We start from the raw sequence: 27,355 nt of genomic DNA, 5'->3' as shown, positions 1-27,355 counted from the left end.
ACACCATTTTCTCTTTCCTCATATCTCACATATACAAAATTATTTTCAGAAGTATAAATACAGACACAGAGAAAAAAAAAATTGTATATCATTGTCCTTCATATGCTATACGGTTATTTCACAGTTATCTTTTTTTTCATTAGCAATGGATCAAGGAAATTGTGTTCTATGTCATTACGTTAACATTTTGAAAGGAATTCCATTCAGCTCTATAAACATACATAGGATAGTTTCAATAGCACATGTTGCATGTGAATTTAGAGCAATGCATGTGTCTAATTGTAATGTCTTGTGGTCTCTGCATTATAGATCATGCTTGGTAAAAAAAAATAAGGAAGTTCTTACTTTTTACTTCTTCACAAATACACACACACACAGCTGCACACAAGCACTAATCAGTGAACATCCACATATACACAACTTTAAAAAAAAATGAATTATCAGAGTCTAGAAGTTTCCTTGAAGGCAATTCTATTGCATGCAAGGGTCATAATGTGGATAATAATGTACAAAGGAGCAACTGGTGTAAAACACACAACACAAAGTTATCTTTCACAGACTATGTAAGCAACAAGACCTCTTTCAATTTAATACCATAGATGTTTCTGGTTTCAGGATATCACTGTATAACAGTACAGAACGCCATATACTCTCAATAGATTCACATCTAAAAGAGGATGTAAATTTCAAGAACTTCCACAACATTATTCATATTATCTGTACATACATTATGATCACATAATTAAATACATTTGTCTTTCTCAGACTTTGTTCACTTTTGTTTTGTTTTTGTTTTCTTTTTTTCACTGGGAAATATGTCTCACTGACAGCAATTTCTACCAAATAATTTCTAGGAGGAGACTTTTCATGCTTAACCTGAGACAAAAACATTACAGGCTTGTAATCAATGCACAATCACTTAACAGTTCCTTCAAGACTAATTACAAAACCTGACATCATTTAATAATAATTCACATATCATTACCTTTTGGGCATAATGGCCCTCATTACAGGGTATTTGTAGTACTCTGAAATGGGCACATTGGGGTCAACTTTGTGTAGTTGATAGTTACAACAATTATCATCAAAATTTGTCAACTTTAATAACAATAATAACAAGGCCTTATTTATCCGGGGTAGCCTCTTCCGTGTTGCCACTGCTCTACCAGAGGGCCCTGCAATTACCAATTTGAGCATGAATTAAATTGTGCTTTTCAAAAAAGGAAATTTCAGGAGCATTGAACTTTTCATTTGCTCAACAAGCAATAACCCATTGCAATTCTGATTTGTTTTCCTTTACATAAAATGGTGGATAATGGGAGAGTTGGCAGAAGAACATTATCATTCACAGACTTTGTAATACCCATCTTATATCATATGAACTTTCAAGGTATCATAGCACAACTAAAGAGTAACAAAAAAAAATGCACCATACTACATTCACTCAATTTAGTATACACAATTTAGTATACATTAGGTATTTACACAGCACATATATATTCAATGCAATTACATCAGTGCAGATTATAAAATATCCAATATCAGATGCTAAAAAGTCTAAACTATTCATAGTAAAGCAAAAAACAATCTTATCTACAAACATGGCATAAAAATCACAAAAGCATATTCCTTAGACCATGGAGTCAAGTACTTGTCATAAGTCAATCATAAGATTGGTTGCAGCAGAAATATATCTGAATAAAGAAAGGTCTCTTTTGTATCAGCCTTAGAGAAATATACAAAACTCTGCACAGCTGGACAGGAAGAAACGAGCAAGGTATCACACGGTGTATCAAGGTGTATCAAACTATGAAAACTGGAAAGATGAAGTACTTCAAAAAGACAAGGTGATAGCCATTTACATGGAAGGTATATCTTATCAAGCCAATATAATGCACTTTACAAAACTCGTATTCACACATATCTTTTGACAGATTGAGCATATGCCAGCACATTCTCAACAGTATATATACATTTTCTCAATACATGATAGTTTTATAAATTATTTACATTGTTCCACAACAATGTACAAGTTATAATTTATTGGTATACTGATAGATGGATGTACATTACATAATTTGTAATTCTTACTTAGCAAATACAGTACATTAATTATCAATATTCAAAAGATCAAAGATGTTGGTGACAGAGTTTAAACTTCAGCAAAGTTTCCTTTACACAAAGAAAACTTGTGCTTTAAATCACATATATGGAGTACAAACATTTAAATTTCATAACACTAAACGATTTGAAGCAATACCATGATTCAACATTCAAGTTTAATTTAGCAGCCATTATTACGAAAAATCACTGGCCTCCTGGCCTTGCGTATGAATTTTATTGTAAGAGTGCTTAAGTTTAGATTGCATAAAGTGATAACTAATATTTCTTTTTAAATCACTATAGGCTTGCCAGTTAGAATGTAATCTTCCAAAACTTATTCCTATTTTTTTTTTTTTTGGACATACCTGTAATTTTTCTATTGGTCACATTCCATAATCTATTACTTCATCCTGTGCATCACACAAAATGTAAGACCCATGTTTAAGGTTTGTCATGAATTATTTTCCTTGTATACAAAGCTTAATTTATCTACAATGTTAAAAGAAAGCTCAAGGCCGGCCAGTCTATCAGCTGCCTGACTTCACTCAGTAGTAATGTGGTCCAATAATGCAATTATCAACAGGTGTTGTAGTGTTTCCCATCAAGCAATATCGATTGTTTCTTTTGATTCAACCCAAGATACTTTTTTTTTTAAACTGCTGAGTTAGACTGGTAGGCTCACTGTGCTCCACACACTGGATGTATGCTCTGTACATTCTGTCTGTTTTCTCTTTGCCGGAATACATGTGTTTCTAACCCTCACAGCAAAAGCTAGAATTAACCCAAAATGCTTACACTATACAGTCCATTTTATCACATATTACATGGCAAATATTGTTAAATATGGTAAGATATGGTATTTCAAGATCTCATTCTGCCTGTTATTTCACCTTCACAGTTATCTCACAATCCCAGTTTAGCTTTTCGGACAAGATGCTATCGGGATATCTTCAAGGTTCCAGGTTCACAATTTCAATAATTTATGTTTTTAAAGAAAATTGATGGTAAATGTATTTCATCAATGACAAAATTCTCTTCAGAGAAACAATCAACACAGCAATGCTCAGAAACCGTACACTGTTCTCAAACAGAAAGAACATCTATAATGAGAAAAACATATCACTTCAGTCAACAAAACAATTAAAATATACAAGGAATTTATAAATCTGTACATTATAATATACATGTATCATACTATGATGAATTTTAAAACACACTTGCCTGCAAGTTGCTTTATCAGAACAGAGCTCAGCCTGCATGTAGACATTCATAAACTTCTTTGCCATTTACTTGACACATGGAACATTCCATATGATCTTGCATTTGTAAAGATTTTTGTGCTCGTGAAATATGTCCATTGTTGGGCCTTTCTTGGCCTTCTAGTACACCAGATTGAACTTGTTGGAATCTACAACCATAAACTCCATGGAGTCCGACCCCTTCTGTTTGAAACCCTCAGCAATGACCCTGGTAGCCTGTGAGTGGGAGAGGTCATGCAGCGGCTTCCCGTTGACCCTCAGAATCACATGACCCACTTTCAGATTGCTGCTGTGGTAGGCGGATCCTCCATACTGAAACACAAAGACACAGACATGAAGTCCATTAATATGCTTCTCCTGTGACAAATGAGTATCTGAATATAAGAACGACCCAAGTCCATGGAAGACCATCTCGAGTAAACTTAAAAAAACTTCATATCTTTTTTATTTGTCCAATAATATTCTATTTAACTGTGATGGGAAGGCAACATTGTATATACAAATTAGAACATATGTTATTATGTCAATTAACATTTACACTAATTGTGGACAGGCCATTTTGCGTGATGGACTTGGGTCGTTCTTTGATTCATATACATGATATTCTGCTATAGAGATGAGAGAAGGATGAGAGAGGGCGCTATAATATGAATGTAAGAATGACCTAAGTCCTTCATTCTTACATTAATATAATGAATATATATATAATGAATTTCAAAGAATAACTCCCCTCAATCGCTCTCTCTCCTAATTATCAGTTTCTTACCTGAACTTTGATTATCTTTGGCAGCGGTTGTCTCGTCCCTGAGCCACCCTCAACAGCAATCCCCAGATTGGGCTTACTCTTCCTCACCACAATGATCTCATGGTGGGGAGGTCGGTCTTCTCGTGTGTCCACGACAGGTGCTTCATTAGATTTCACTGATGTTGTCTTGACCTGTACAAATGGAAAGTGAGAGAAAGAGAGAGTCAAGTGATGCATTGACATGTCTAAATCTGTGTGAACAATACTTGATCTGCACCTCTGAATTAACATCAGTTCAAATCTCTTCTTCAAATATTGAACTATTTGAGCATTCATTAACTCACTGGTGAAGAAATGTTTACTTTATTAATACTGTACACACATGATATAAACCAACAAAGCAAAACATTGTTTAGAAATAAATGAATTTTTACTACACAATATCACAGAATACTGTTCACAAGGAGTACTCCAGTGGCTAAAAAAGAACACAGTATGACAAAATATTTGACAGAAAGCATGACACAATGGCCCGAATTCACGAAGGTGGTACAAATGAAACCATGGTTTAAACCATGGACAAAATCTATGGAGCGCCAAGTGTCGCATGGAATATTTCGTTACGAAATCAGTCATTTCGTCAATGAAATGATTATTTTGTAACGAAATGACAACGTTTAGTAACTAAATGAACACTTCGTCCACGAAATGATAATTTTGTTAACGAAACGGTCATTTTGTCGACAAAATGACCAATTTCGTAACGAAATATTCCGTGCGACACTTGGCACTCCACAGTTTTTGTCCATGGTTTAAACCATGGTTTCATTTGTACCACCTTCGTGAATTCGGGCCAATGTATCAAACAAGTTGTGAGACATGAATCTTTACTGCAATGCAGTGAACATAGGAACCAGTAATGTGGGATATAATTGATAAGAAACCCTGGGAGGGAGGAGCTCGAGGGTAGAAAGTGAATGACTGTCAGTTCAACAACATTTTGATGGCATGTCTGAGATTGTGTTGTCACTGGCTCAGTGTGCTTCAGCTCAAGTTAAGCTAGCCTGGGACCCTGGGTTATTTCACAGTAAGGAAAAACACTGTAATGCTGGTATATCGTTAACAGGTATATCATAACTTGAGTGGTAGAACTCTTCGTATTGTCTAACCTGTGTCTTCTGGGTGTTGACTGGCAATCTCTCATGAGACATACTTCCTGTTCGGCCCTCAGAGAGGGAATAGGAGGAGGGGTCAGGGAGGACAAGATTGTTGTCATCATCATCATCATCATCTGTCTGAAACTCAGGTGGTGGTGGTGGAGGTGTGGTAGAAGGAAGAGGAGGGGCATCTCCAAGGTACTGCTCTGGGGGAGGGGAGGGGAGTGGTGGGGGCAGAGTGATGGCACGAAGGGTGTCTTCAAGGAACTCTGTTGGTGGTGGGGGCATTTCTTCCTGTGAAGGAATGGTATCAGGCGCAGGTGGAGTCAGGGGGTTTGGCTGTTTAAGGGGTTGAGAGGTTTCTCTTGTGGTAGCAGGGGGTGGTGGAGGGGGTGGCAAGACGGGTCGCTGGTGTCGAGATAACTGACTGCCAGGTTTTGACTTTTGCGTAGATGATGGCAAACGATGGTTGGATGCGGGTGATGATGACGACGATGATGATACCGGTGATGTTGGATTGCTCCTTCTCAATTCATACAGTGTTTCACTGGCCTTCTTTGTCTGGTTCACACTTCTCTTCTGATCCTTTGGTGTATGCTGCATGTCATTGAATGAAATTGCATACAATTTTTTCAATCCAGTGCATGCATGACTTCAAAAATAAAACTGAAAATGTGAAATATTCAATTTTTACTATTAAGTGAGTGAAAAAGAACAGCAAAATTTCACCTGGACACTCTTTTTTTCCTCATTTCTCAACTTTTCTGTTTGTACACCTTAACTTTTCTAAGATGGGCCCTAAGAAATGGTGAGGCTAAAATATCAACCTTATCAAGAGTATCTAGATTCTTTTTTTTTCAGAAGTAACGCAAAAACCTTTAAAAATCTACAATATAGAAGATGTCACTATTTATAAACAGTAATTGCTCAAAGTGTGTAAAATTAGATGGAAAGATGCTTGTTTTTTGTCTTTTTTTTTGCTTAACTGATGTTACTGAATGGTGTACCTACACACTTTGCTCACCACTAATATATTTTTGAATACCCTGAAATAAGCAGACATGCTTTTATTACAGAAAACAAGGTGAGTTAAACACATCACCCAAAATTCATTTACAAAGCATTTCACATGATTGGTAAGCATGGACACTTCTCATCAGTAATTTTTCTTATGGTGGTACTTATCATTATTGTGACTCTTAAAAGTAAGACAGAAATGCCACGATATACACCAATAATTACCACATATGAATACATAATACTGCACTCTTCATGAAATATTGTTGCTCTCAAAGCTGACTTACATGAGTAGGGTCACTAATTCGCCTGGGAATTCCATCAGTCCCACTGTTTTGACGGCTGATCAACTCTCCAACCTATATTTTTTTTTTTGAAGAGATGAAATATGAAGAAAATTCTAATGGTCTGTGCTGATTATGCATTAACAAGGAAATCCATAGTATACTCAATTGCTTTATATAAAGAGTAAAATCAATCTAAAATAATGATGAAAAATGTCATTCAAATCAAACATAAGATACAAAAAAAAAAGTTTATGGAACTCTAAAGCTTTGCAAATTTTCAAAACCAGTAAAATCACATTAGAATATGATGCATTAGACGAAGCATTGGTTTCAATATAACACAGTCTATAAAGGCATTTTTGTCACAAATTTAATGACTGTTGCTAACTCTAAGTTTGTACTGCTAAATCATTAAATCTCTAGAATGATTTGATGTATAGGACACACTTTCTTTTTCATTATTCTATTTTGAAAGGTAAATTTTCAAAGGATATTTATGCAAGGCAACAGAAACACTCATTCTAATTTATCTTGTGCTACAGTGAGCATGATTCATTGTCAAAGTCAAGCAAAATAAAACTGCAATTCCATAAACACTGAAAGTTTGTGTATATTATTGAGAATTTTCAGTATTTCTTTCATTCTCATCTACAACATGATGTAATGGACTGTATTGTAATTCTGATAAGATTGCTTCCTCCCTGACTGATTCAAATCTAATTATCAAGAGTGACAAACTCACCACGGAATTTGACCCTTCAGTTGACACACTATCGAGGCTCATTCGCCGCTGCCTGCTGTGGGACCGAGCTGGGCGGGGCTCTCCACCAGAGCGCATCGTTGACATCGAAGCCGACGTCGACTCCTTGGATGACTTCATCCCAATGTCTGTGCCTCTGTCTGAGGATAGCTGCGAATTGCAGTCTGGCAAGCGAGGGCTCGCTTCAGACGACCGAGGACTAATGTCTGTGTCACTGGCCATAGAGTTCGGTGAAGATGTCAAAGTCTTTAATCTAGAAATAAAGGATGTAAACGTAAGCACTGTCAATTCTAACAAAAATGTAACACATTAATCCAACAACATTTGTTTTGATATAGTGCATATTTCAACAAATTGATGTGGCAGAATAAAAAAAAAGTCTTTCACTATAACTCGCATAATTCTGCAAATGGTTAAAAAAAACCTGATTATCATATTGATGTACATGCAATGTTTGTTGATAGTGTATATATTTGATTCTGGAATTCTTTTCTTTTCTTTTCTTTTCTTTTCTTTTGGGGGGGGGGGAGGGAGTTATATCCTGACTCTGGTAATCATCTTGGTGTTTGGGAAAGAGGGAAATATCACAGTTTTTAGATGTTGATTTATTGTTAATCATTGCAATCATCCAGAGATACATATATTTGAAGATAATCTTTTATACTGAGAAAATACTAATCATGATTATCACTACTTGAAACATATATATCCACTTACTGTATACGCAATATATTTCACGAATCGGGAATTCCCGATGATTTCGTGAGTGGTTAAATTCGCGATCATGGAGTCCTGTACTGAACAGAGAAGTGTAAACGCGTACGTCACATTCACATCACGATCAAAGTCAATATTTTCGTGTGTCTTTAATTTCGAGAGTAGCACCAGACTTGTGAAATTCGCGAAAATAAAAACCTCGCGAAAATAAAAACCTCGCAAAATATTCAGCGCATACAGTATATCCCACGGTAGATGAAATACAGAGTTGATTCCTATGAGTTCTGTTGTAATAAATATTGATTAATTTCAATGTCTTAAACTCAAATATACTGCAAGAGCATGAGGGTTGTACTTACTTGTCAAAATTGATATTTCCATTGGTATATCCATTGGTTAATGTCAGGTCAACTCCGCTATCCTCACTGGGGCTTTTGGTGCTGATGTACATAGGTTCAAGGGGCAGGCCCACCCCCCGGCCACTAGTGGAAGGTTCCTCTGCCAGGTGGCTGTTGTAGTGCACATCCACTGTGACCTTCTGGATGTTGGGTGAGTCCAATGAGTTGAAGAGGGACTTGGGTTTGAAGGTGGAGGGTGAGGGAGAGGAGCGATGTTGGTTCTGGTTGGGTGTGATGCCACTGTTATTGTTGATTGGTGAGCCAATAGCATAATCCTGCATATAGATAAGGAATGTTACATGCATCACTTCCAACAAAAGACATCGACTAAAACATTGAATTCTTAGACAACTGACATGATTTGTGTAGAAATCAATACCTAACACTGATTATAACACATTACTTCTTGAGAACTGCCATTTTTTCAAGATACATTGAACTGAAAGACATTAGTTGCCTTCTCCACTCCCATCCCCGATATACTGATGTAGCCTGAAGGCATTCTAACATGTTATTTCTTTCAGGTTTCCTTGATTTCAGTTAGATTGGGCACAAGTGCTACAACAGAATAACATGAAGCAAATATGTCATTTGAAAGATATTGAATTCCTATAGCATTATAAGATATCACACATTGGTTCCTATAAACAATGGTAAAATCTCACTCCAGTATGTGATTACAGCTCTATCATTCACGAAGAAACAATCATCCTTCGGGTGTTGAGAACATAAAGTAGGATTTCTCTCTATGCTGGATCTGTAATTCTCTATATTGGAACAATCTGAGATACTAAATTCACATGAATCTGCACTGTTACTAGTGTTGCCTCTGCATGCATATAATACAGACACTGATAAGATATGATATTACATACTGTATATTTGGTATTGCTAGGTTACAATACAGGTGCTGAATGATATACCAGCTTAAAATTCATCATACTCACAGGTAGTGCAAAGTCTGGAAGCCCATTTGTGTCATCATTGATCTGTCTTGTGTCAATGCCTTGGTACCTGTCTTCTGGTTCGTTGATTACCTGGTCGAGATAAGAAACAGAAATCATGAGGGAAAATTCAGAGAACAGTGCACATCTCTACACCACAAATAACAGCCGCGTTTACACTGGTAAAAGACTGAGAAGTTTAAGACTGCGATCTTTGCAGCCATTGTGATGCACAGGTGTTCATTGTTACATCACAATAACAAGCCATCTCTTTTTATTCTTGTGCATACGCATTAGTGATTTATACTTCTTGGTCCAAAGATCGAAAAGTTAGGCTGCCAGTGTGACCAGACAATAAAAGATCGCGAAGACTTTGCAATAGTAAACTTCTTGATCTTTTGCCAGTCTGACCACACCTTATCTGAATGATATCAAGAGTGTAAGTGAGGTATTTCATGTGTGCATATATTCTAGTTTGTCTGATTAAGAAAACACAAAATTAGCACTTACCCTGATATTTGGCGGAAGCTGTTTCGGCACATGAGGTGGGGTCAAAGGTCGTGAGTCAATGGAGCTGGATGAGTTATATCGGCTGCTGTTTGACATGGTGTCTGTGAAGGAGGTTTCTCTTTCATTCATAAAGTATCCACGCTGCCTTGCCTGTGTTACAAGAAATAAATATGTAACAGCATGTTGAGTGGTCAGTATGTATTTTTTCCTGATTATCAATTACTAGTAATATACCTCCCATCTTTCTTGTTGTCGTGTCTACAAAGATCTTGATCTGTAATGAATGTCATACTTTTATCATCATCACAAAACACTGAGTATGATGTGAGCTGCGAAGTTCAAAACAAGATTTACCAGTTAATTTAATCCATATGAGCATTCTTTTCTGTTCTTTTCTTTTGTACATCAGAACATGTACACTGTACACATGGAAGGACATAAAGTGGATCTCATCATTTTCAATAATGAAGTGTTGCTGTTTACTGTGTCTAATAGGCTCATCCCTGTGAGTTCCATTTCTTTGATGTGGAGGTCTAATTACTGTTCTTTGTTTTACATTATACATCTATTCCCATTTTTTTCTCTTTTTTTATAACCACATACAATTTTATAACTCCGATAATCCTGTAAAACATGCACAGATTTGAGCGGTACATGTCTCTTTACATGTCATGCTTACCTTCATTAAATCTGTGCTACTCAAAAAGGAACTAAAAAATCAATCAGATTCATGGAATCTCGACATGCGTGTGTTAAAGACATCATCTCAGGCATGTATGCACACAGCATCATGTGAGCATCTATAAACATTGGCTGCCCAAAGTTGTATGTGTGTGATCAATAAATATTCCTCTCCTTTGGGAAATGTCATGTGCCTGGAACAGCTGAACCAACAATGACCTCAGCTTACTAATTTGGCTCTCTAATTTGTTGAACCATTGCTATGGTAATGTCATAATAATCCCTCCTGACAGCTACTCGTCCAAAGTCTGGCTCAGCAGTGACTGTAAACTTTTTTTATTAAATATATATTTTGATATACAAGAACTAAAGTAGTGTGTGCTTTTGCACATGTATTATTTTGTTTTTAAAACAATTTAAAAGAACTGCTTGGTAATTTTTCCACATCAGGGTTGATCCTGTTACACATTAACCATGGTACCCTCTTTCCATGCGAATCCACCTGTTAAGCTGAAAGCTGTGTTTTGTCTTGTACTGCATTTAGAAAACATTGACCCCTTGGAAAATAAAGAGCAAAACTTGTTTGTTTGTTTTTTTCTAAAGAACACTTGGCTGAAAATTGACTCTCTGTCATCTTTGCAGATAAATTCTTCACAGAATCTAACTCATGGTGCTGAAAATTTACGACACACTAATCAACTAATCAGTATCCTTGGAAAGATAAGTGAATTCCACTGACTTTAAGGTCTTTTATGAGCAGAACATCCTTGCTAAGGGGAGAGGGAAAGTGACTGATTGAGCTAAACAAATATTTTTGGGAAAGGTTGAGACCACCAAACAAAGGTAAGTAACTGCATTTCACAGTCAAAATGCCATCTTAGTCTTATGAATTAATGTAAAGTTGATATTCAGAAACCCTTTGCGGACCTGCATTTTTCCAGCTGAAGTTTTCCTTTGGATCTTACCTTCATTGCTTCCACCTCCTTCTTTAGCACCAGACTATCGAATCTGTCAATATCCCTTGGGTGGATGAAGGCACGGATCTCTGACAGCAATGAAAACTGAAAGAAAAGACAGGTTCTGGTCACATGACTGCCATATACCATCCCATGTTGTCATGAGATACAGGACAAATATTTAGATTGCTTCATATCCATCTAAATGGAAACAAAAACTGTGCCATGTTTATAAACAGGTCTCCATTCTTACTGAAACATTAGGATAAGATAAAATTCTTATTGAAAGAAATTAAATACATGCTGAAGAATCAAGCAACACAGTAAAGCTCTTTATTAAATAGATTACAAAATGTCCCTGCTTTTGTGTCAGTACAATACAAGAATATTTCTGGTGAATTGGTTCAGGGTAATTATGTAAAATTACAGGATCTAATACATTGATCATTGTAAATATGGCTTTAAAGTACTAAACTATACCTCTATGGGTATTGGAATCAATTCTTAGAATATCAAAGTAATAGAAGCTATATCCACACATGAAAGAAAAACCTCAAAAGTCCATGTTGTTTTCAGACTATAATCTAATGGATCAAATCAGAACTGCTATCTCTAGTTTTCAATTTAAAATTTAACCATCACTTATCAATTAGGCCTACTTAACATCCAAATCCGTCTGGAAAAGTAATGATCTTCTTCCAATCAAGAAAATGGATTTACATCTACTGCACTTTATAAATCAACAAATTTCTTCTGCAATTATAATCATAAATTTCATCTACAAATAGTAATCTTAAAAATACAAATGCAAAAATTTGTGTGTGTGAAATTTCATGTTTAACTTTCTCATGAAATTGAACCACACATGGAATGTGTAGCTCTCATGGTTTTGCTGGACACATAAACCACATGGTTTCCTTGGAAAAGAAATCGCTGACAAATGACTAATGAATGCAAGGAGGGGCATGTCGTAACTTGGTAAAGCAGTTTCAGAGTTGCAAAAATGAGAACTTTTTTAATCAATCTATTTGGGGTTAAATCTAGGTCACACACCATACCTTTGCATGAGTGTCGAAGAGCTCAAAGAGCGCCATCACCAGGGCATCAACAGTGATGGTACTGCGCTGATACTCCTCCAGATAGTACATCATGGTACCTCGCTCATTCTCATTTAGGAGGGTGCGTGACTGGTCCTCCAGCATGCTCCAGTTCTGCACCCCTGCCATGCTCTTGCTGTACATCATTTGGGAACCAATACCACGGCTGAAAGCAGACTATTTGAAGCAGGAAATAAGAAAATGGAAGCATCTTGCTCATAAGTATCATACACAAAACCTTGAACACACATTTGAATTGATTTTTCTGTACATGCGGATTAGTATAGAGCTCTAAGTAGTTTCATACTAATTTGAATGCAGTCCAGATAAAAACAATAAAGCAGCAAGTGAACATACTAAGTATTACACATAACTTCAAAAAGTACAAAGCTCACATTAACCAAGCCAAGAACAGAATGGCAATATGCTTCCTGTTTTGATTTATTTGTGTTTATCTTTTTCATTATACACATGCAGAAATAGGTGTATATTTTGTTGAAATATAAATACATCTTTTATCTACTCTTCACTGATAAAATCACTCTTTGAAACTTATGATTCCTTGCTAGAATCTGATGGGTATATTTGATAAGCTGTTACTAGACAAAATACCACTGTTACTCTTCAGGAGCAGATGCATGATGTCATCAGATGACCTCATGTTAAAGGATGTTAGTTGGGAATTTTGGGGAGTTTGAATCCTATTCCTTTCCCTCAAGTGATATATCACCAAATATCACTGTCCCTGTGCTTAAGACTGAAGTCAAACCAACTCACCTCAGGCCTCTCCGGTAGCTCACTGTAGAGGGAGTCTGTCTCATCGATCACCCCACCCTCACTGCCCCTTCTGACACCTTGCCTGGACAAGGTAGGGGAGCCCTTGTCCACCTCATCACCTGTCAACCACTGGGTCCTGTCAATGGTAGTCCGAGCATAGGGCAACTTCCCAACATCCTTGATAGTCATCATCATTAGCTTGGAGGACTTTAGGATGTCCACCGCCTCTTGATGCTCGATGTCCAGGAAGTTACGTCCATTGACATTCATAATTTGATCCCCAACCTGCCATTATAGGAGAACTCATGCAGTTTAACATTGAAACAAAAATATCTGTTCTTTCTAGATGCCATCTGTTCTATTTATTTATTCATTTATTTTTAATCTTGATACACATTGGCCTGGATAGCTTTGAACAACTTTTACAGGTTAATACTGAGTGGATTGCTCATGAACAGAATTTGGAAGAAGCCTACAAAGATGACACTTTTCTACAAAAGTTCTGTATATCATATCTGCATACATGTCTGAATTGATATAAACATCACATCTTAAACATGGCTAGAGCATGATGCTATTCTCAACAGTGTTAATGTTCTTGACAAACATTTGTTGTAGTTCATGATATACCATGTGAATGAATTAAATCTACCACTACAATGAGTGAATTATAATGTACACGATGATGAGGTAGAAATGAGAAAAAAAAAAGAATTAAATGTTGATACATTACATGTGTCTTGTGTAAAATGTATGTTAATTCTTCATGTTTGGTGAACATTACTACTGGTAAAATAAAATAGTAATATTCAATTTAAGAGAAAAGAAAAACAGAAAAGCTGAGAGAAAGCATGGAGAGAATTGATAACTAATCATAGTTTTTAAATATGAATGAAATCAACTACACACAAACACACAATGGCTGACATAAAGAATAAAATTCTATGACACATAATGTATAAAAAACATGTTTTGCTGTTGTCCTTTGGACGGCAGCCAACAAAGGCATTTATGGTGCCAAGAAGCCTACCTTCAGGCCACAGTCATCTGCCACTGAGTAGGTATCAATGCCAGTGACGTAGATACCAAGACCAAACTCCTTCCCTCCACGTATCATCAGGCCCAGACTCTCTCCTTCATTCACCACCACATTCACCTGCACGATAATTGAATCCAGTGGTTTAAGACGCAATCAAATAGAAGCATTTTACTTTGTATTCACATTTCTAACTTTGGAATCAGCAGTCCTTACTGTTTGTCACTTCAACAACTTACACACATCACCAGAGTACGTCCCCTTCTGTGTGCAGGCCTCACTATTATTCTGGAGTCATGACATAAATTTCATGCTTGTAAATAATTCCATGTGATGTCTATGAATGCACACTGACAATAACAACATAATATTATTTATTAATTCATTAGAACAAAACACCACACCCATCCTGGCACTGATGTATCAAGATTCAGAGTGATACTTAATGAGGATATGATCAATAGGAAATGCTGCATCAAGATTAAAATAGAACAATCTACAACTGTAGCCAGTTTTCTTCAAATGATTTGATAACTACAAATTATGCAAGTCTGTTCAGCTTTCAGTGCATTTGTTACACAATGTATGACTCAAACTGGGGTTCTACAAGGCATGATGCAGTATCACAAACAGAAGCTTTGCAATAGCAGCTGTTGCACCTGTGAAAACATGGCAAATATTGATTTTAATCAGTTCTGTACAGCTTGACTCACACTTAGAGCTAACAAGACAAATCCATCCACACTATTGAACCCCTGTGATTCTCAATCACAGGAGAAGGCATAATTACAACTTCTAGCAATGGTGCCAATGTAACATATCAGTGTAATACTGAGCAAAAAGGACAAAAACAGAAAATCATGTCATGAAATCATTTTGTATGGGCATGATACTGTGTCAATCCAAGTCAAAAGATTGGCAAAGAATTGTATACAAACAACATCACCAAAAACTAAAGAATATACATGTACTTCCCTTCTCTTCACAAAAGTAACAGTCCCCTTGTGTTTGTAGAGAGTGTGTTCTGACAATTTTCTTGGACATGTGTCAAAAAACTCTAAGATGGGAATGTATGGAATTTGTGTCATTTCATGAATCACCCAGTGTCAAGTAGGCCATGTTACAGCCATGCCAACATCAGAGATCTTGAAAGGAGAGGTCTACCAGTATTTCATGGGATACGTTCTCATATAAATATTTTAAAATTGCCAAGCCAGTACACACACTGAAGGCCAAAACAAATGTCATGTTCTGTGTAACTTTAATGAAATACTTATACAATTAAGATGAACTCATTTCAATTAATGTCACACAACTTTATCCTGAAAGCATTCACTTAAAGAACATTCACTTGAAGTACAAGATATGACATACAAAGTATGTTCTTAAAATCCGGAGTAGAAACCTTATTATTCAATACCCAAATCTGCAGATTTTCCCAAAAAAAAAAAGTTTATGAAGGAAGTGTATTAATACATACCTTTTTCTCATCTCCACTCTTCAGCAAGTTGAGACTACTTTTCCTGTTCTGGGATTCATTCAGCATCCTCCCCCTCAGAGGGTCAATATCGGGAGGAGGAGAAACGCTGCGCCCATTGGGGTCTACCCATGTGTAAGTCTGGTGCGAGAGGAACGATCCAGGGACACGCCCCACACTCTTGACATACAGCACCAGCTTGGTAGTATTCTTCAGAATCTGTTAAAGGTAAAACATATAAAAGATAAGATGTATTGTTTCAATATCTATTCATATACTATAACTTTAACTATAACTATAACTATATATAAATGTGATGGTTCTTGTGGATTCAACCTAAGAGTACATGTATAACTTGTAGGTTTTCATGAAAATATACAGTGTAAACAGTGTATCATTCACAGATCCTTTGACAATGTGTATTAATGAAAGGTGAAGGTAAACAATAGCAATACAATGCATCAGAATGGAAAACTGATTTGAAGTATTGCATTTGTATGATGAATGCCATTGACCACTCACTCCACTCCTTCTCCACTCTGAAAACAGTTACTTGTAGAAAATCATGTTGAGATACTTTCATGCTGAGGCTGTTGATAGTAGAAAGATTTTCAAAGACTGTGATACAATGGCCATGAGCTAACCCTTGTACTTGAATTATCGCTACTTTGTTCAAGATCTAAAAAAAGAAAATGGATTTGATCTACCCAGTAGTTGATAAATGCTCTTGTTCCAACTCTCTATGCAAAAGTTATACCAATCAGGATAAGCTTTAAATATGACAGGTCCATAATTCTGATAAATTTGTATCCAGATTGTACAGTGTACATGTACTCATTTGAATTTGAATGTTTTGGTTATGGTTATCATGTCATGTTTTTTTAACCCTGCCTGGTTTTTGACTGATTGATAGGATGATTTACACAATGATATCAAATGCATTTTGCTTATATGCGATGGCTTCAATTGTCCTTTGTTTCATATATTTGCATCGTTTGGTAGATAATGACTTTGTTGCACAAACAAGAAAAAGTACATGTAGAAAACTCACAAATAACAAAAGATCACATTTCCTAGAAAATCAATCAACAAAACAAGCCATCACATAACAAATGCAAATCCCAGCAGCTCATGAAACAAGGTCAATTTGTTTTTAAACAATCCCTGTATCACAGCAAGTCCTTCTTTCTTCAACCGCATGTGTGAATATAATATGTGTGTCTGCGTGAGTGTGAGTATGAGTGTTTGTGTGCAAGCATAGTGCGTGCGCCCTGAATAGACATAAGTTCCATCTCACTGAGCATCTTCTTTTCATAATGCTGAGCTGCCTCCTCAGGGGCAGAGGAAAGTATTGATTATTCTCACCATTATACCTCCACTGTGGTCTGAATGGGATTCAGCCCCTCTTTGCATGACAATGGGTACCAGCCACTATTATTTGCAAAGCCCATGGGTTAGGCTTTCCATGGGAGGGGGAAACATAACAGCTGACAAGAGGAAATCAGAGCTATCATAGCTAGAACCAATAATTATGCAAGTGTCCAATATCACTTTTGTCTACCCATACATTTACAAGCACTCACAGGAACCCGAGAAGGTTCAATGTTTATCATGTTTAAGGAAACATGATTCATGTGACAAAGAAGTATATTTGTGACCCGTGACAACAGTTTCAGGCAAAAGTCGCAAGAGCAAATTCCCTCCTAGGGGGGCACAAAGTTTTCGACCATTATTTTTGTCGATTTTGGGTTTTTCAAGAAATAGAATCTTCGATATGTTTTCTATTACACACTAAATTTCATAACATAAGACTTAGTTTTTCCTATCAAAAATGGAATTTTACCCTATGTTGGATCGCACTCGTCAGTTTCGATCTTCTTTCGAACGCCGTGCCAATATGCCCAGTGTTGCTACGGCATGGCATCTCGCGTGCGAATGGCTTGTGCGTTGAACACATTTACATAGTTCGGCTTTCAGAGATAGGTCTCACAGCGTGTCGGAAATGTTTTGTCCATGCGTGCATGCTCCATTGTTGTTGCGACAATAGATACCAGTACGTATCTTCAAAGCCCATTTTCTCGCAATATTGTCAGGCTAAGAAATCAAAAAGTGCATTATATTTACCTTTATATGACCACTTACTGTATGGTGCCAGAGGATACAAGTGTTTGATATCAATGTAAAGCTTAGGAAATGGGCAATGTGATTTAATGAAAAAAAGAATTTTCAAAATTCCTGACTTTTGCCCGAAATCATTGTTGCCGGTCACATTTGTTGTAGGCTACTGATACAATGACTTGTGATCAACAAGCAGAATTCCTAATACACAAAAATGCATCAGATCTACCCCATTCTTGTAACATAAATAATGCATAAAATTTCAAACTGACGAATGAAATAAACTGCAAAAGCTTTACAGTATGCCTGCAAAGACTTTAGTAAAATCAAACACAGAATGAAAAAATTATCATTCAGTGTTAGAAGATTGTAGTACACGTATATGTAACGAATTTTGTTCCTACACGCAGGTACACTGTACCAGTAGGCCTATACAAGATTGTACCTACACTGTATTCTGCAATTGTGACAGCACATGGTTCTACATTCATTTTGAAAGTGCACGATACTAAATCCACAAAATATCAAACACATGCCATGTGCCTACACACATCCTTATAAATAATACAAGAATCAAAGCCCTGTTATCCATTTACAAAAATATACTTGAAGTATTTTACAGTTGTATGCACGGAGCAAAAATTGCCTACTTGAATGGATGACTAAAAAGTTACGATTTCCAGGTAGATGATTTACACTGATACTGCAAAAGAGACAAAAAGATTGTCTTTTGGCTGAATTTGTTTTTGGATATCTCGGGCATTTAAAGGGACTGTACAGTTCTGGGTGAGGTGAGAATTTAGCTTTTAACGTCTTGCGAGATATTCAGAAACCACTCTATGAGATGTCAAAAGCATGCAATTCTAAGGGGTATCAAAAGTTTATTTGATGAAAATCGGTTTTGAAATGGCTGAGACTACTGAAAACAAGGTGAAACAAAGAGATCCTACTAAAAGTTGTGACCTGCTGCCTTTTATTATTATCACTTTTTTGGATATCTCAGCCATTTGAAAACCAATTTTCATCAAATAAATGTTGAATCCTTCTTAAAATTACAGGCTCTTTCATATTTCATAAGAGGTTTCTCGATCATTATCTCACTTAGGAATGTTATAAACCTGAATCCCCACATCAACCAGTACAGTACAGTCCCTTTAAAGGTAGCCCTGGATACCTTTTACAGACCTCCCAAAATGCAGCAAAACATTAAATATGAACCTCAGGGGACTTGTTTAGGCCACTGCTGAGAAATTTGGAAGTCAACAGTTATCTACAATTTGAATAATGCACAAAACTCGACTACTCAGTAGTTCTGTGTGTCAGCCCCACTTAAGCCTTTTTGTTGCAGTCTTCTGTATCTTTTTTTTTTATCTATAAACACAAATCTAAAAGTATAAGAGCTGATGTAATAACATACATAGAGTGTGTGGCAAGAATGTATTGAAATGTTTGTAAGTTTGATGAACTTTCTTTACAAAATATACATGATGGACACACATGCAGTGCATGGGTCTGCAAAGGTAGCCTAGTAATGTACTGGAATTTACGGTGAGCCCCGAAAAAAATTGAATTCAAAATCTAACAGTCAATAAAAATGTACTAAATGTTCCCTTCCAATTTCAATACTTTATGGGAGTTTCTAAAATGATACTCTCTTCAACATACCACTGTATTTATACATGTACAACTCTTCATTTAAGGCATGCAAATGGGATTCCCTACCTTTAAAACCAAATGTCATAAAATAAACTTTGAATTCCTTTTAGAATTATATGCTCTTTCATATTTTATGAATGGTTTTGTAATTACCCAGCTGGCAAAAAAGTTAAAGCTGAATCCCCATCTAAACCAAAACTATACCACACCTTTAATACATTAAGTCTCTTAGGACAATTCTTTATCAGATGAATTGTATAATTTCATGATAGTTCAAGCGCTAGCAAAAGCACTCACTGAAAATAATACATGTATACAGCATCTGATTGCACTGGTCATTTATAATGAAAACTGCAAATTCCCTGTGTACCAACATCTAGTATTAAAACATGTGGTACTGTACCTATGTGTATATGTATACCCATGCAATGTCTGTAAGGTTGTATCTTTGTCATATTTGTTGATGAATTGATACATAATTTGTATATTGATGGACAATGAGAGCACAATCAAAATCTGATAAAACTAAAAGGATTGCTATGGCAATTTAAAAGGTGAATACACACAGCTAATACATTTAATGAGTCACACGTTGCCACAGCAACCACACAGCATCCCTGGCTTGTGTCCCATCGTTTATTGAGTTTACACAATGTGCAGCTGATGTAGGGTAGGCGCTGAGTATTGTGTCTGCTTTGTTCACGCATCCTGCCATAGTGCCACTGTCGTTAATTTGCCTGCAGCATCACTACCCAAATGCCTAGAGGAAAACAAGACTGCGCACTGCATGTATTTGACCTTGGACCCAGAATAGAATCTTTGCTAATGCTATACTGATATGTATTCGTTGGATACAGTCATAAATTTGTAGCTCACATCAAAATAAACACTATTATGATGTTCATGATGGTTATCTAAGATTACAACACATCATCAAGTAATAGTGTACTAATGTACAGTATGTGTGTATCTGGAAATAAAAGTAAGTTAGAATGTTTTTGAGATTCATCACAGAATCAAAAAAATATATACTATTTATATAGTATCAACTGTGCCAACAAACAGAGTTATTGTTCTGATTTTCATGGAATTCCTCAAGTCTTTGACTTCAGCTGACTCCAAAACATCAATGGTGACCTCAAGGTGTATTATGTTGCATTCATGCACTTTTCATCTTTTGTGTGCTGAGAAATCAGAGCGTTGGCACCTTCAGTGTGTATGATCAGGTTTCATGTGTGAAACATGAATACATGGATCATGTGACACCTGGGTCTTTCAAAAGCAGGTGTCCTGCTATTATAAGTAAGATGTTTTATTTACATGCAATTAATACATGTTCAGTAGTACAGGCATACCATCTTTTTTAATTTGTCTCCAAACATGGTCTTTGCTATGGGGTATGAGTAAAAAATCAAACGAACAGAAAGGTTCAAGTTTGAGAAAAATTAGACATAAAACATAAAAGTTTTGAAATTTTAGAGTTCATACATATACAAAATTTTCAGGATAAGGTTAGCTTCCACACTCTATGCAAATTTGTGGAGGTGATGATGTCACAGCTTTACAAAACATCAACTTGATGTCTTGATCTGCTTAAAATTTTCACTAGACCATGTCTTTTTCTTGTATAGGACATGAAAAGGAATACACGTGTACATTCTAAGTGATGTCCATTGCATCTAATGAATTTAGACCTGTAACAACTTAGTAATTTTTTTTTATTGTAAAGGAAGCTGTGGTTGCTATATACATACACATACCACTCCACTAAAACCAAAATCTGTAAATGATACTTATTGTGCATGTACAGTACAATTAGGCAAAAACTATGGGGTTGCATGTTATGAGGCATTACCCTTTGCAATCTGCATTGAAAGGTACTGTATACATGTACATCATATACAAACTATTTATGCATATTATACATATGTAGCTGTGCATACTAGTAAATTTGTGAAATTGTAAAATTAATCATTAAATCAATCGGCAGAAAATAATCATAAAGTCTCGTGAAAATATTATGATCAATGACACCTAGTCTTTACGTAGTCTGGTGTATTACCATAAATTAGACATTATGGTATTAACATCTTTTAAAAGGGATGGTATGGTTCTGGTTAAGAAGGGCCAGGATTCAGGTTTCAACTTTTTGCGAGGTAATTAGAAACCACTTATGTGCAATATTAATGAGCATACAATTCTAAGAGGAATTAAAAGTTTACTTGATGAAAATCTATTTTGAAATGGCTGATAAATAAAAAAAAAAGGCAAAACAAAGTGGTCCTAATAAAAGGTGGGACCAACCTTTTATTAGGACTATTTTGTTCAAATTGGATATCTCAGGCATTTCAAAAAAGATTTTCAGCAAGTAAAGACTTTTGCTCTTAAAATTGTATGCTCTTTGATATTTCATATAAGTGGTTTCTAATTATCTCGTAAAAAGTTAAAACCCGAGTCCACATCTCAACCAAAACTGTATAATTGCTTTAATTTGGAAGCACAGACATTGTGGCTTGTAGTAAAGGTTGCTACTTTCAAGGAAAAGCAAACAGATTCTGCAACTCTGACTGCCACCCTAACACGTATAGTATTCAAACCTAAGAAATGGGAGCAAAATGATGTTTTCCCAGCACATACATGTACATTGTACTGTTAAAAAGATCAGTGTCTTTAACTCAGATCTGTTCATGAGATGCATCTACATGAAGGTCAAATAAAACTAGCTGAATCCTCTTTCAAAAAATCACAATGTACGACTTGTATACACTGTACATGTCCTTGACTAAACCTTCATGATTGCACTGTAGGCCTCCTCCTTGTTCTATGGGTACCGTAAAAGTGGAAATTTTCGCGGTGTTGAAATTTCACGCAACCTGAAACTAGCTCAAAAATAAAAGCACTAGAATATTTTTGCTTGCCATATGTTCCTGTGCGTGATGTCGAGTGAAAGCTAAATTTTTTAGGTAGATTGTATAATTATAATGTTCAATTAACTCAGTTTTTCCTATCTAAACTACAATTGTATAATCATTCACTTTCGTGTTACAAAAAAGAGATGTCTGCAGGTCTACAATGACATGTGTACATGTACATAGATGTTGGTTCACTGGAATTCAACAGAATTATGATGAATATTTTACAAACAATTACAAACACATGTTACTACATGAAACACCAGTAAAGGAGCTTTGAAAGGAGTACCAAGAATGAACTGGGCAAACAAATTTGTCAGTTTAACAGATTTCTGTGCAAATACAGTGAAGCTTGTCAGAATGTTTACCAATCACTCACAGAAAGAGAGTAGAGTCAACATCAGAGGTCTGACAAATCTATATTGGGAGTATGTAAAGCAATTAGTCACTAAATCTGCTGTTAAAATCTCTTGATAAGAAGGAGCAGTAAGTTTGTATAAACATACCATATTTTTCAACATATGGAATAAATACAAAAATGGTTCACTCACTATTATACAGTGTAAATGAGATGAAGTTATTTTAATATAAATTACATTATGTACACTGTAGGTACAATTTTTGTATGAGTAATATGCATAGATTAATGTAAGTCTCCAAGAAACATGCAAGCAATGGTTAAAAATGCTCTTATGAGGTAAATTTTCCTTCTACAGTAATACTCATCCAATATACACTTAACCACTTGAACAAGTTTCTTGGTCATTGATTCCAATAATAGGAGACCATATTCCATAATACATGAAAGCTACATGTGTTTATAATCTGATGAATCAAAATAATGTCCCTGTATAGAACATTTTGTTGGGAAGGGCAAAGAAAATGTCCCTTTTACAGAAATGTTCCCAAACAGTGATGCTATTCCTTTTTCCACATGAGGTAAACAACAGGTTCTATTCTTCACATTTTGGGAGCTCTTCAGACCTTTTCAAAGGACTATAAATTCTGCTAAATTACAAGTTTTACATTGTATGTCTTTCATATTTTCATTGAACTCTTCCTCCTTTGGATGAAGCACTGCTCTCTGATAATGCTTTTTGAAAATCATCTATCACTACTACTGACTGAAGTGCAAAAAAAAAAAAAAAATGAACCTGTACTCTAAACAAACATTATACAGAAATTGAACTTTGCATACTCATAAATCTGTGTGTATATGAGAGATACTGTAATTCTACGTCAATGTAGTGATATGAGTTCTGACTTTGTATTTAAGTTGTACCTACTTGTACATGACAAAATATCTGAAGTGGCCATCAAAATCACATTAAATGTTTTTTATAGCAGGACTACATGATACCTTCAGATGCAAGTACCAAACAAATAGAACTTGAATATAAATAGGCAGATAAAACTAATATGTGGCTCATTAAAAGAAGTACCTACACTGTACAGTAAGGATTATCAAACTTTTTTTTTTTTTTTTTTTTTTTTTGGGGGGGGGGGGGTTGGGCTGCGGCACTCCAAGTTCCAGAATGGTCCCTCCAATCCCCACTTCTTCTTTTTTTACAGACCCCTCCATTTATGAGGCCCATGAAATATAATGCATTATAATGTATCATGACAGACAAGATACTGAAAAGCATATGTCAACACTGCAGTAAACACCCTGATATCACGTTACATGGAAAAACAATACAATGATAGAGAGATATCACACTGGTAAAGGTGTCAATGGATGGCCACTGAACCCATTTAAAATTTAAATCCCATATACATGTACTGTAAAGCTGTCGGAAAAAAATCAGAACAGTTGATGCTAACTGTTGTCTTTCATTCACAAGAATGCTGAGTCTACGCAAAGTCTGCACTACTAAAACTGGGTGAAGACTGAAATTCTTAATCAGTTTAAATGCTGATAATGCATCTGAATGACCTTTAAATGCAAAACATTCGGATGTACATGTACTTCTATTGATAACTATCAAAAACTGCACAAGAATCTGCATTATAGCAGATTATTCTTTGTATATATAAACATCATGAACTCAAGTATGATTTGTGGCATCACATTATTTTTAGAATGGGGATAAATGGTCTGATTGCAGCATTAGGTTGTGGGCAAGAAACTATATTTGAACAAAGCCGTTGACTCATTTGAAGAGATCATAGTGACATATTATGACAAGATATCAATATTTCCTTCTTTCGACATCATACAATTGTACCTTGGTACGCCGTAGTTTTACAGTAAGCCTGAAAAGACCAAAGTATATAAAAATGTAGAAAATTATGAAGGAATAATAGGACTGCAAAAAAGCTCATGGAATATCATGTTATATTCTTCTAACTTCTTTTCAAAAGGCTTCTATATCAAAAGTGAAAAAAAAAAATCCACTCATTTGAAATACACATATTTAGTGACTGCTGCTTGTAATATCAATGGCACACAGTGATGACCAAGTTCTAAGGGTAGTGAAACTTACATTGTACATGTGTGTTCGTACAGTGCATGTGTTGTGTGTGGGTGCATGGGGGGGGGGGGTCATGATAACAAAACATGGATGTACAGGTAATATCTTCTTCTCTTTCTTCGCTTGATTTCCTCCAGTCAAAACTGCCAAGGATGCATGGTTGTCTGATAAAACAGAAGTTGTGGTTGTTTTTGTTGTTGTTTTTTTGTGTACTATAGTTGATATAGTCACAGACTTACAATGATGACTACACAATAGTAAATTTAGTATGTAAGTCTAGAAGGAAGCATAGAGATCAGAAACAAGAGGGGTTTCTCCAGTCTGAGAGTGAGAGGGAGATTCACACAAGAGTTATGTACAGCAGAATCTGCAAGTACAGTGCACTCCCGTTACTTTGTAAAACAAACATGGTTATATACTGTAACGAAATTCCGGTTAAAACAAAGTAAAAATTAGGGCTGCAATGTTATCTACTCTATGTATTTTTATTGTTTATTTGTTCAATTATATTCCCAAATTTCAATATAATGAAAGAAAACTGCGGGTCCGAGGACTTCATTACAACCAGAGTCCACTGTAGAGTGAGCCTGGTAAAATGTTCAGCTGAAATTTTGGTTGTGGTGTGATGTTTTTCTCATCAATTTGGCCTCTTCACTTGGTGAGGAAGCTGTCTCTGAGGGCTTTGTAGAGTGAGCATTGAATTATCATGAAAATTACTGTATTGAGTGATGATATGCTGAATATTGTGATCAGATGTTCAAATTCATACGAGTGATCTGATACATTTTTGAAAATATTGACAGAGACGAGCAGAATTTGGTTCAGCAGAACAAAAAAAAAACAACAACCAACAAACGTGTGGACAAAAAAGTATGCATTAGCACAAAATGTGCTTTAAAAAAGTTGACCACTCAGTGTACCGTGTGTCTTATTTTGCTCAAATATCTTAAATATTCTTACCTTCACTGCGTCCGCATGTGATATCTTCTCAAATGGGAGGTCATTGACTTGAACAATCTGATCTCCCTTGTGAAGTCCTCTCTTTTCTGCTAGGCTTCGAGGTTCTACCAGTGAAACGTAGATCCCCACCGAGTGCTCCGCCCCACCCCTGATGCTAAACCCCAGCCCTCCTCCATTCAGCTCTGATTTCCTAAGTACAACCCTCTTCAAGTCTCTAGTCTGGTCATTTGACCATTGGGCACCTGACGTCTTCCTGACAGTCTTTCCATGTAGTTCCTCTCCACCTTGCTGAAATTGCTGAAGAGAGGGTCTCTGCTGTTCTTGATGGAGTTGATGTTGAGGTTGCTGTTCATAGTAGCTCTGATTTTGCTGGAAACCCTGCGGCTGGGGATGTTGCGAGTTTGGCAGATGAAGGCTGTTGGGCTGGAGTAATGAGGTATTTGCTCTATTTCTGCCATTCTGCTCATAGAGTCTTGACTCGGGTCTAGAATGCATGCCCCGATTAGAACTAATATTGTTGGTACTGGTATTGCTCATAGAACTGACTGGTCTACTGAGACCTGACCCTGGGATAGTACAAAACGATTCAACATTCTGCCAGAACAGGCTCTGGTCTGAAGATGGAATAACTTTTCCCAGGAGGACATAAAGTTGTTTCTTCTCTGGTGTGTTCAAGATGGATTTGAGATTCTGCACGAGGGTGTACACGTTCCTCTTTGAGTTGTACTCGTTCAGGGCATGGACAAAGTGCGATTTGTCATTTTCAGCTAACAAAGTCGTCAACGATTCGTGAAGTCGGCGAACGTTGGCCGACATCGTGCGAGATCCCGAGCCATGGCCACCGCTAGAAATACGAGATCGGGCCCGCGGGGGAGCCGGCGGGTGGCGGAGCGACATAGTGTCCTCTACCGACACAGCGGCTTCGTGCTACTGTCACAAACAAGTGGCCCGACGGCCGAATTCTCTCCAAATTTTCCTTGTTGTTATCAGAAATTATAACACTTAATTCTCACCATCACACATGATTATTCCTCATATACTCCATGCGAAGTTTCTTGTGACCGTGAAGAAACAAAAGGTTGAAAAGTTCAACGACTTTCAACGACGATATAAACGGTTCCTCAAACTCACTTGTACAACGCAACGTCCGAGAGTTGAAAGGTATTTCCAGGGAGGTATTTCGGTAAGTTGCCTGTTACACTTTTATTATCGTACTCCTCTTCGGTAAGAGGTATGACGCATACACAGACGTGCACGACATGTGCACACAGATAGCTATGCCAAGGACCAGCATTGCTGGAAGCCATTATTTAC

General features: G+C 36.4%; 1 protein-coding gene across 1 annotated transcript; it reads right to left on the bottom strand.

Moving 5' to 3' along the window:
• Positions 1-3,094: 3,094 nt before the first annotated feature.
• Positions 3,095-26,938, bottom strand: LOC140240734 (whirlin-like). Its single transcript, XM_072320498.1, has 14 exons — positions 26,042-26,938; positions 15,925-16,140; positions 14,439-14,564; positions 13,409-13,693; positions 12,593-12,808; positions 11,544-11,639; positions 9,898-10,047; positions 9,391-9,480; positions 8,405-8,718; positions 7,311-7,581; positions 6,569-6,640; positions 5,277-5,861; positions 4,129-4,299; positions 3,095-3,674 (listed from the first exon to the last, which is right to left on the bottom strand). The coding sequence occupies exons 1-14, from the start codon at positions 26,936-26,938 to the stop codon at positions 3,483-3,485; spliced, it is 3,681 nt and encodes a 1,226-aa protein (XP_072176599.1). The 3' UTR covers positions 3,095-3,482.
• Positions 26,939-27,355: the final 417 nt, after the last annotated feature.

Source organism: Diadema setosum, chromosome 17, assembly GCF_964275005.1.
Source record: "Diadema setosum chromosome 17, eeDiaSeto1, whole genome shotgun sequence".
Taxonomy (NCBI): Eukaryota; Metazoa; Echinodermata; class Echinoidea; order Diadematoida; family Diadematidae; genus Diadema; species Diadema setosum.
This window is presented reverse-complemented; position numbering and strand designations above follow the sequence as displayed.

Coding starts and splice junctions, on each gene's coding strand:
- LOC140240734 (XM_072320498.1), bottom strand. CDS start 26,938: ATGTCGCTCCGCCACCCGCCGGCTCCCCCGCGGGCCCGATCTCGTATT. Junction 11,640..12,592: donor TCTTCGACACTCATGCAAAG/GTATGGTGTGTG, acceptor CTTTTCTTTCAG/TTTTCATTGCTGTCAGAGAT. Junction 5,862..6,568: donor GAATTAGTGACCCTACTCAT/GTAAGTCAGCTT, acceptor AATGACATGCAG/CATACACCAAAGGATCAGAA.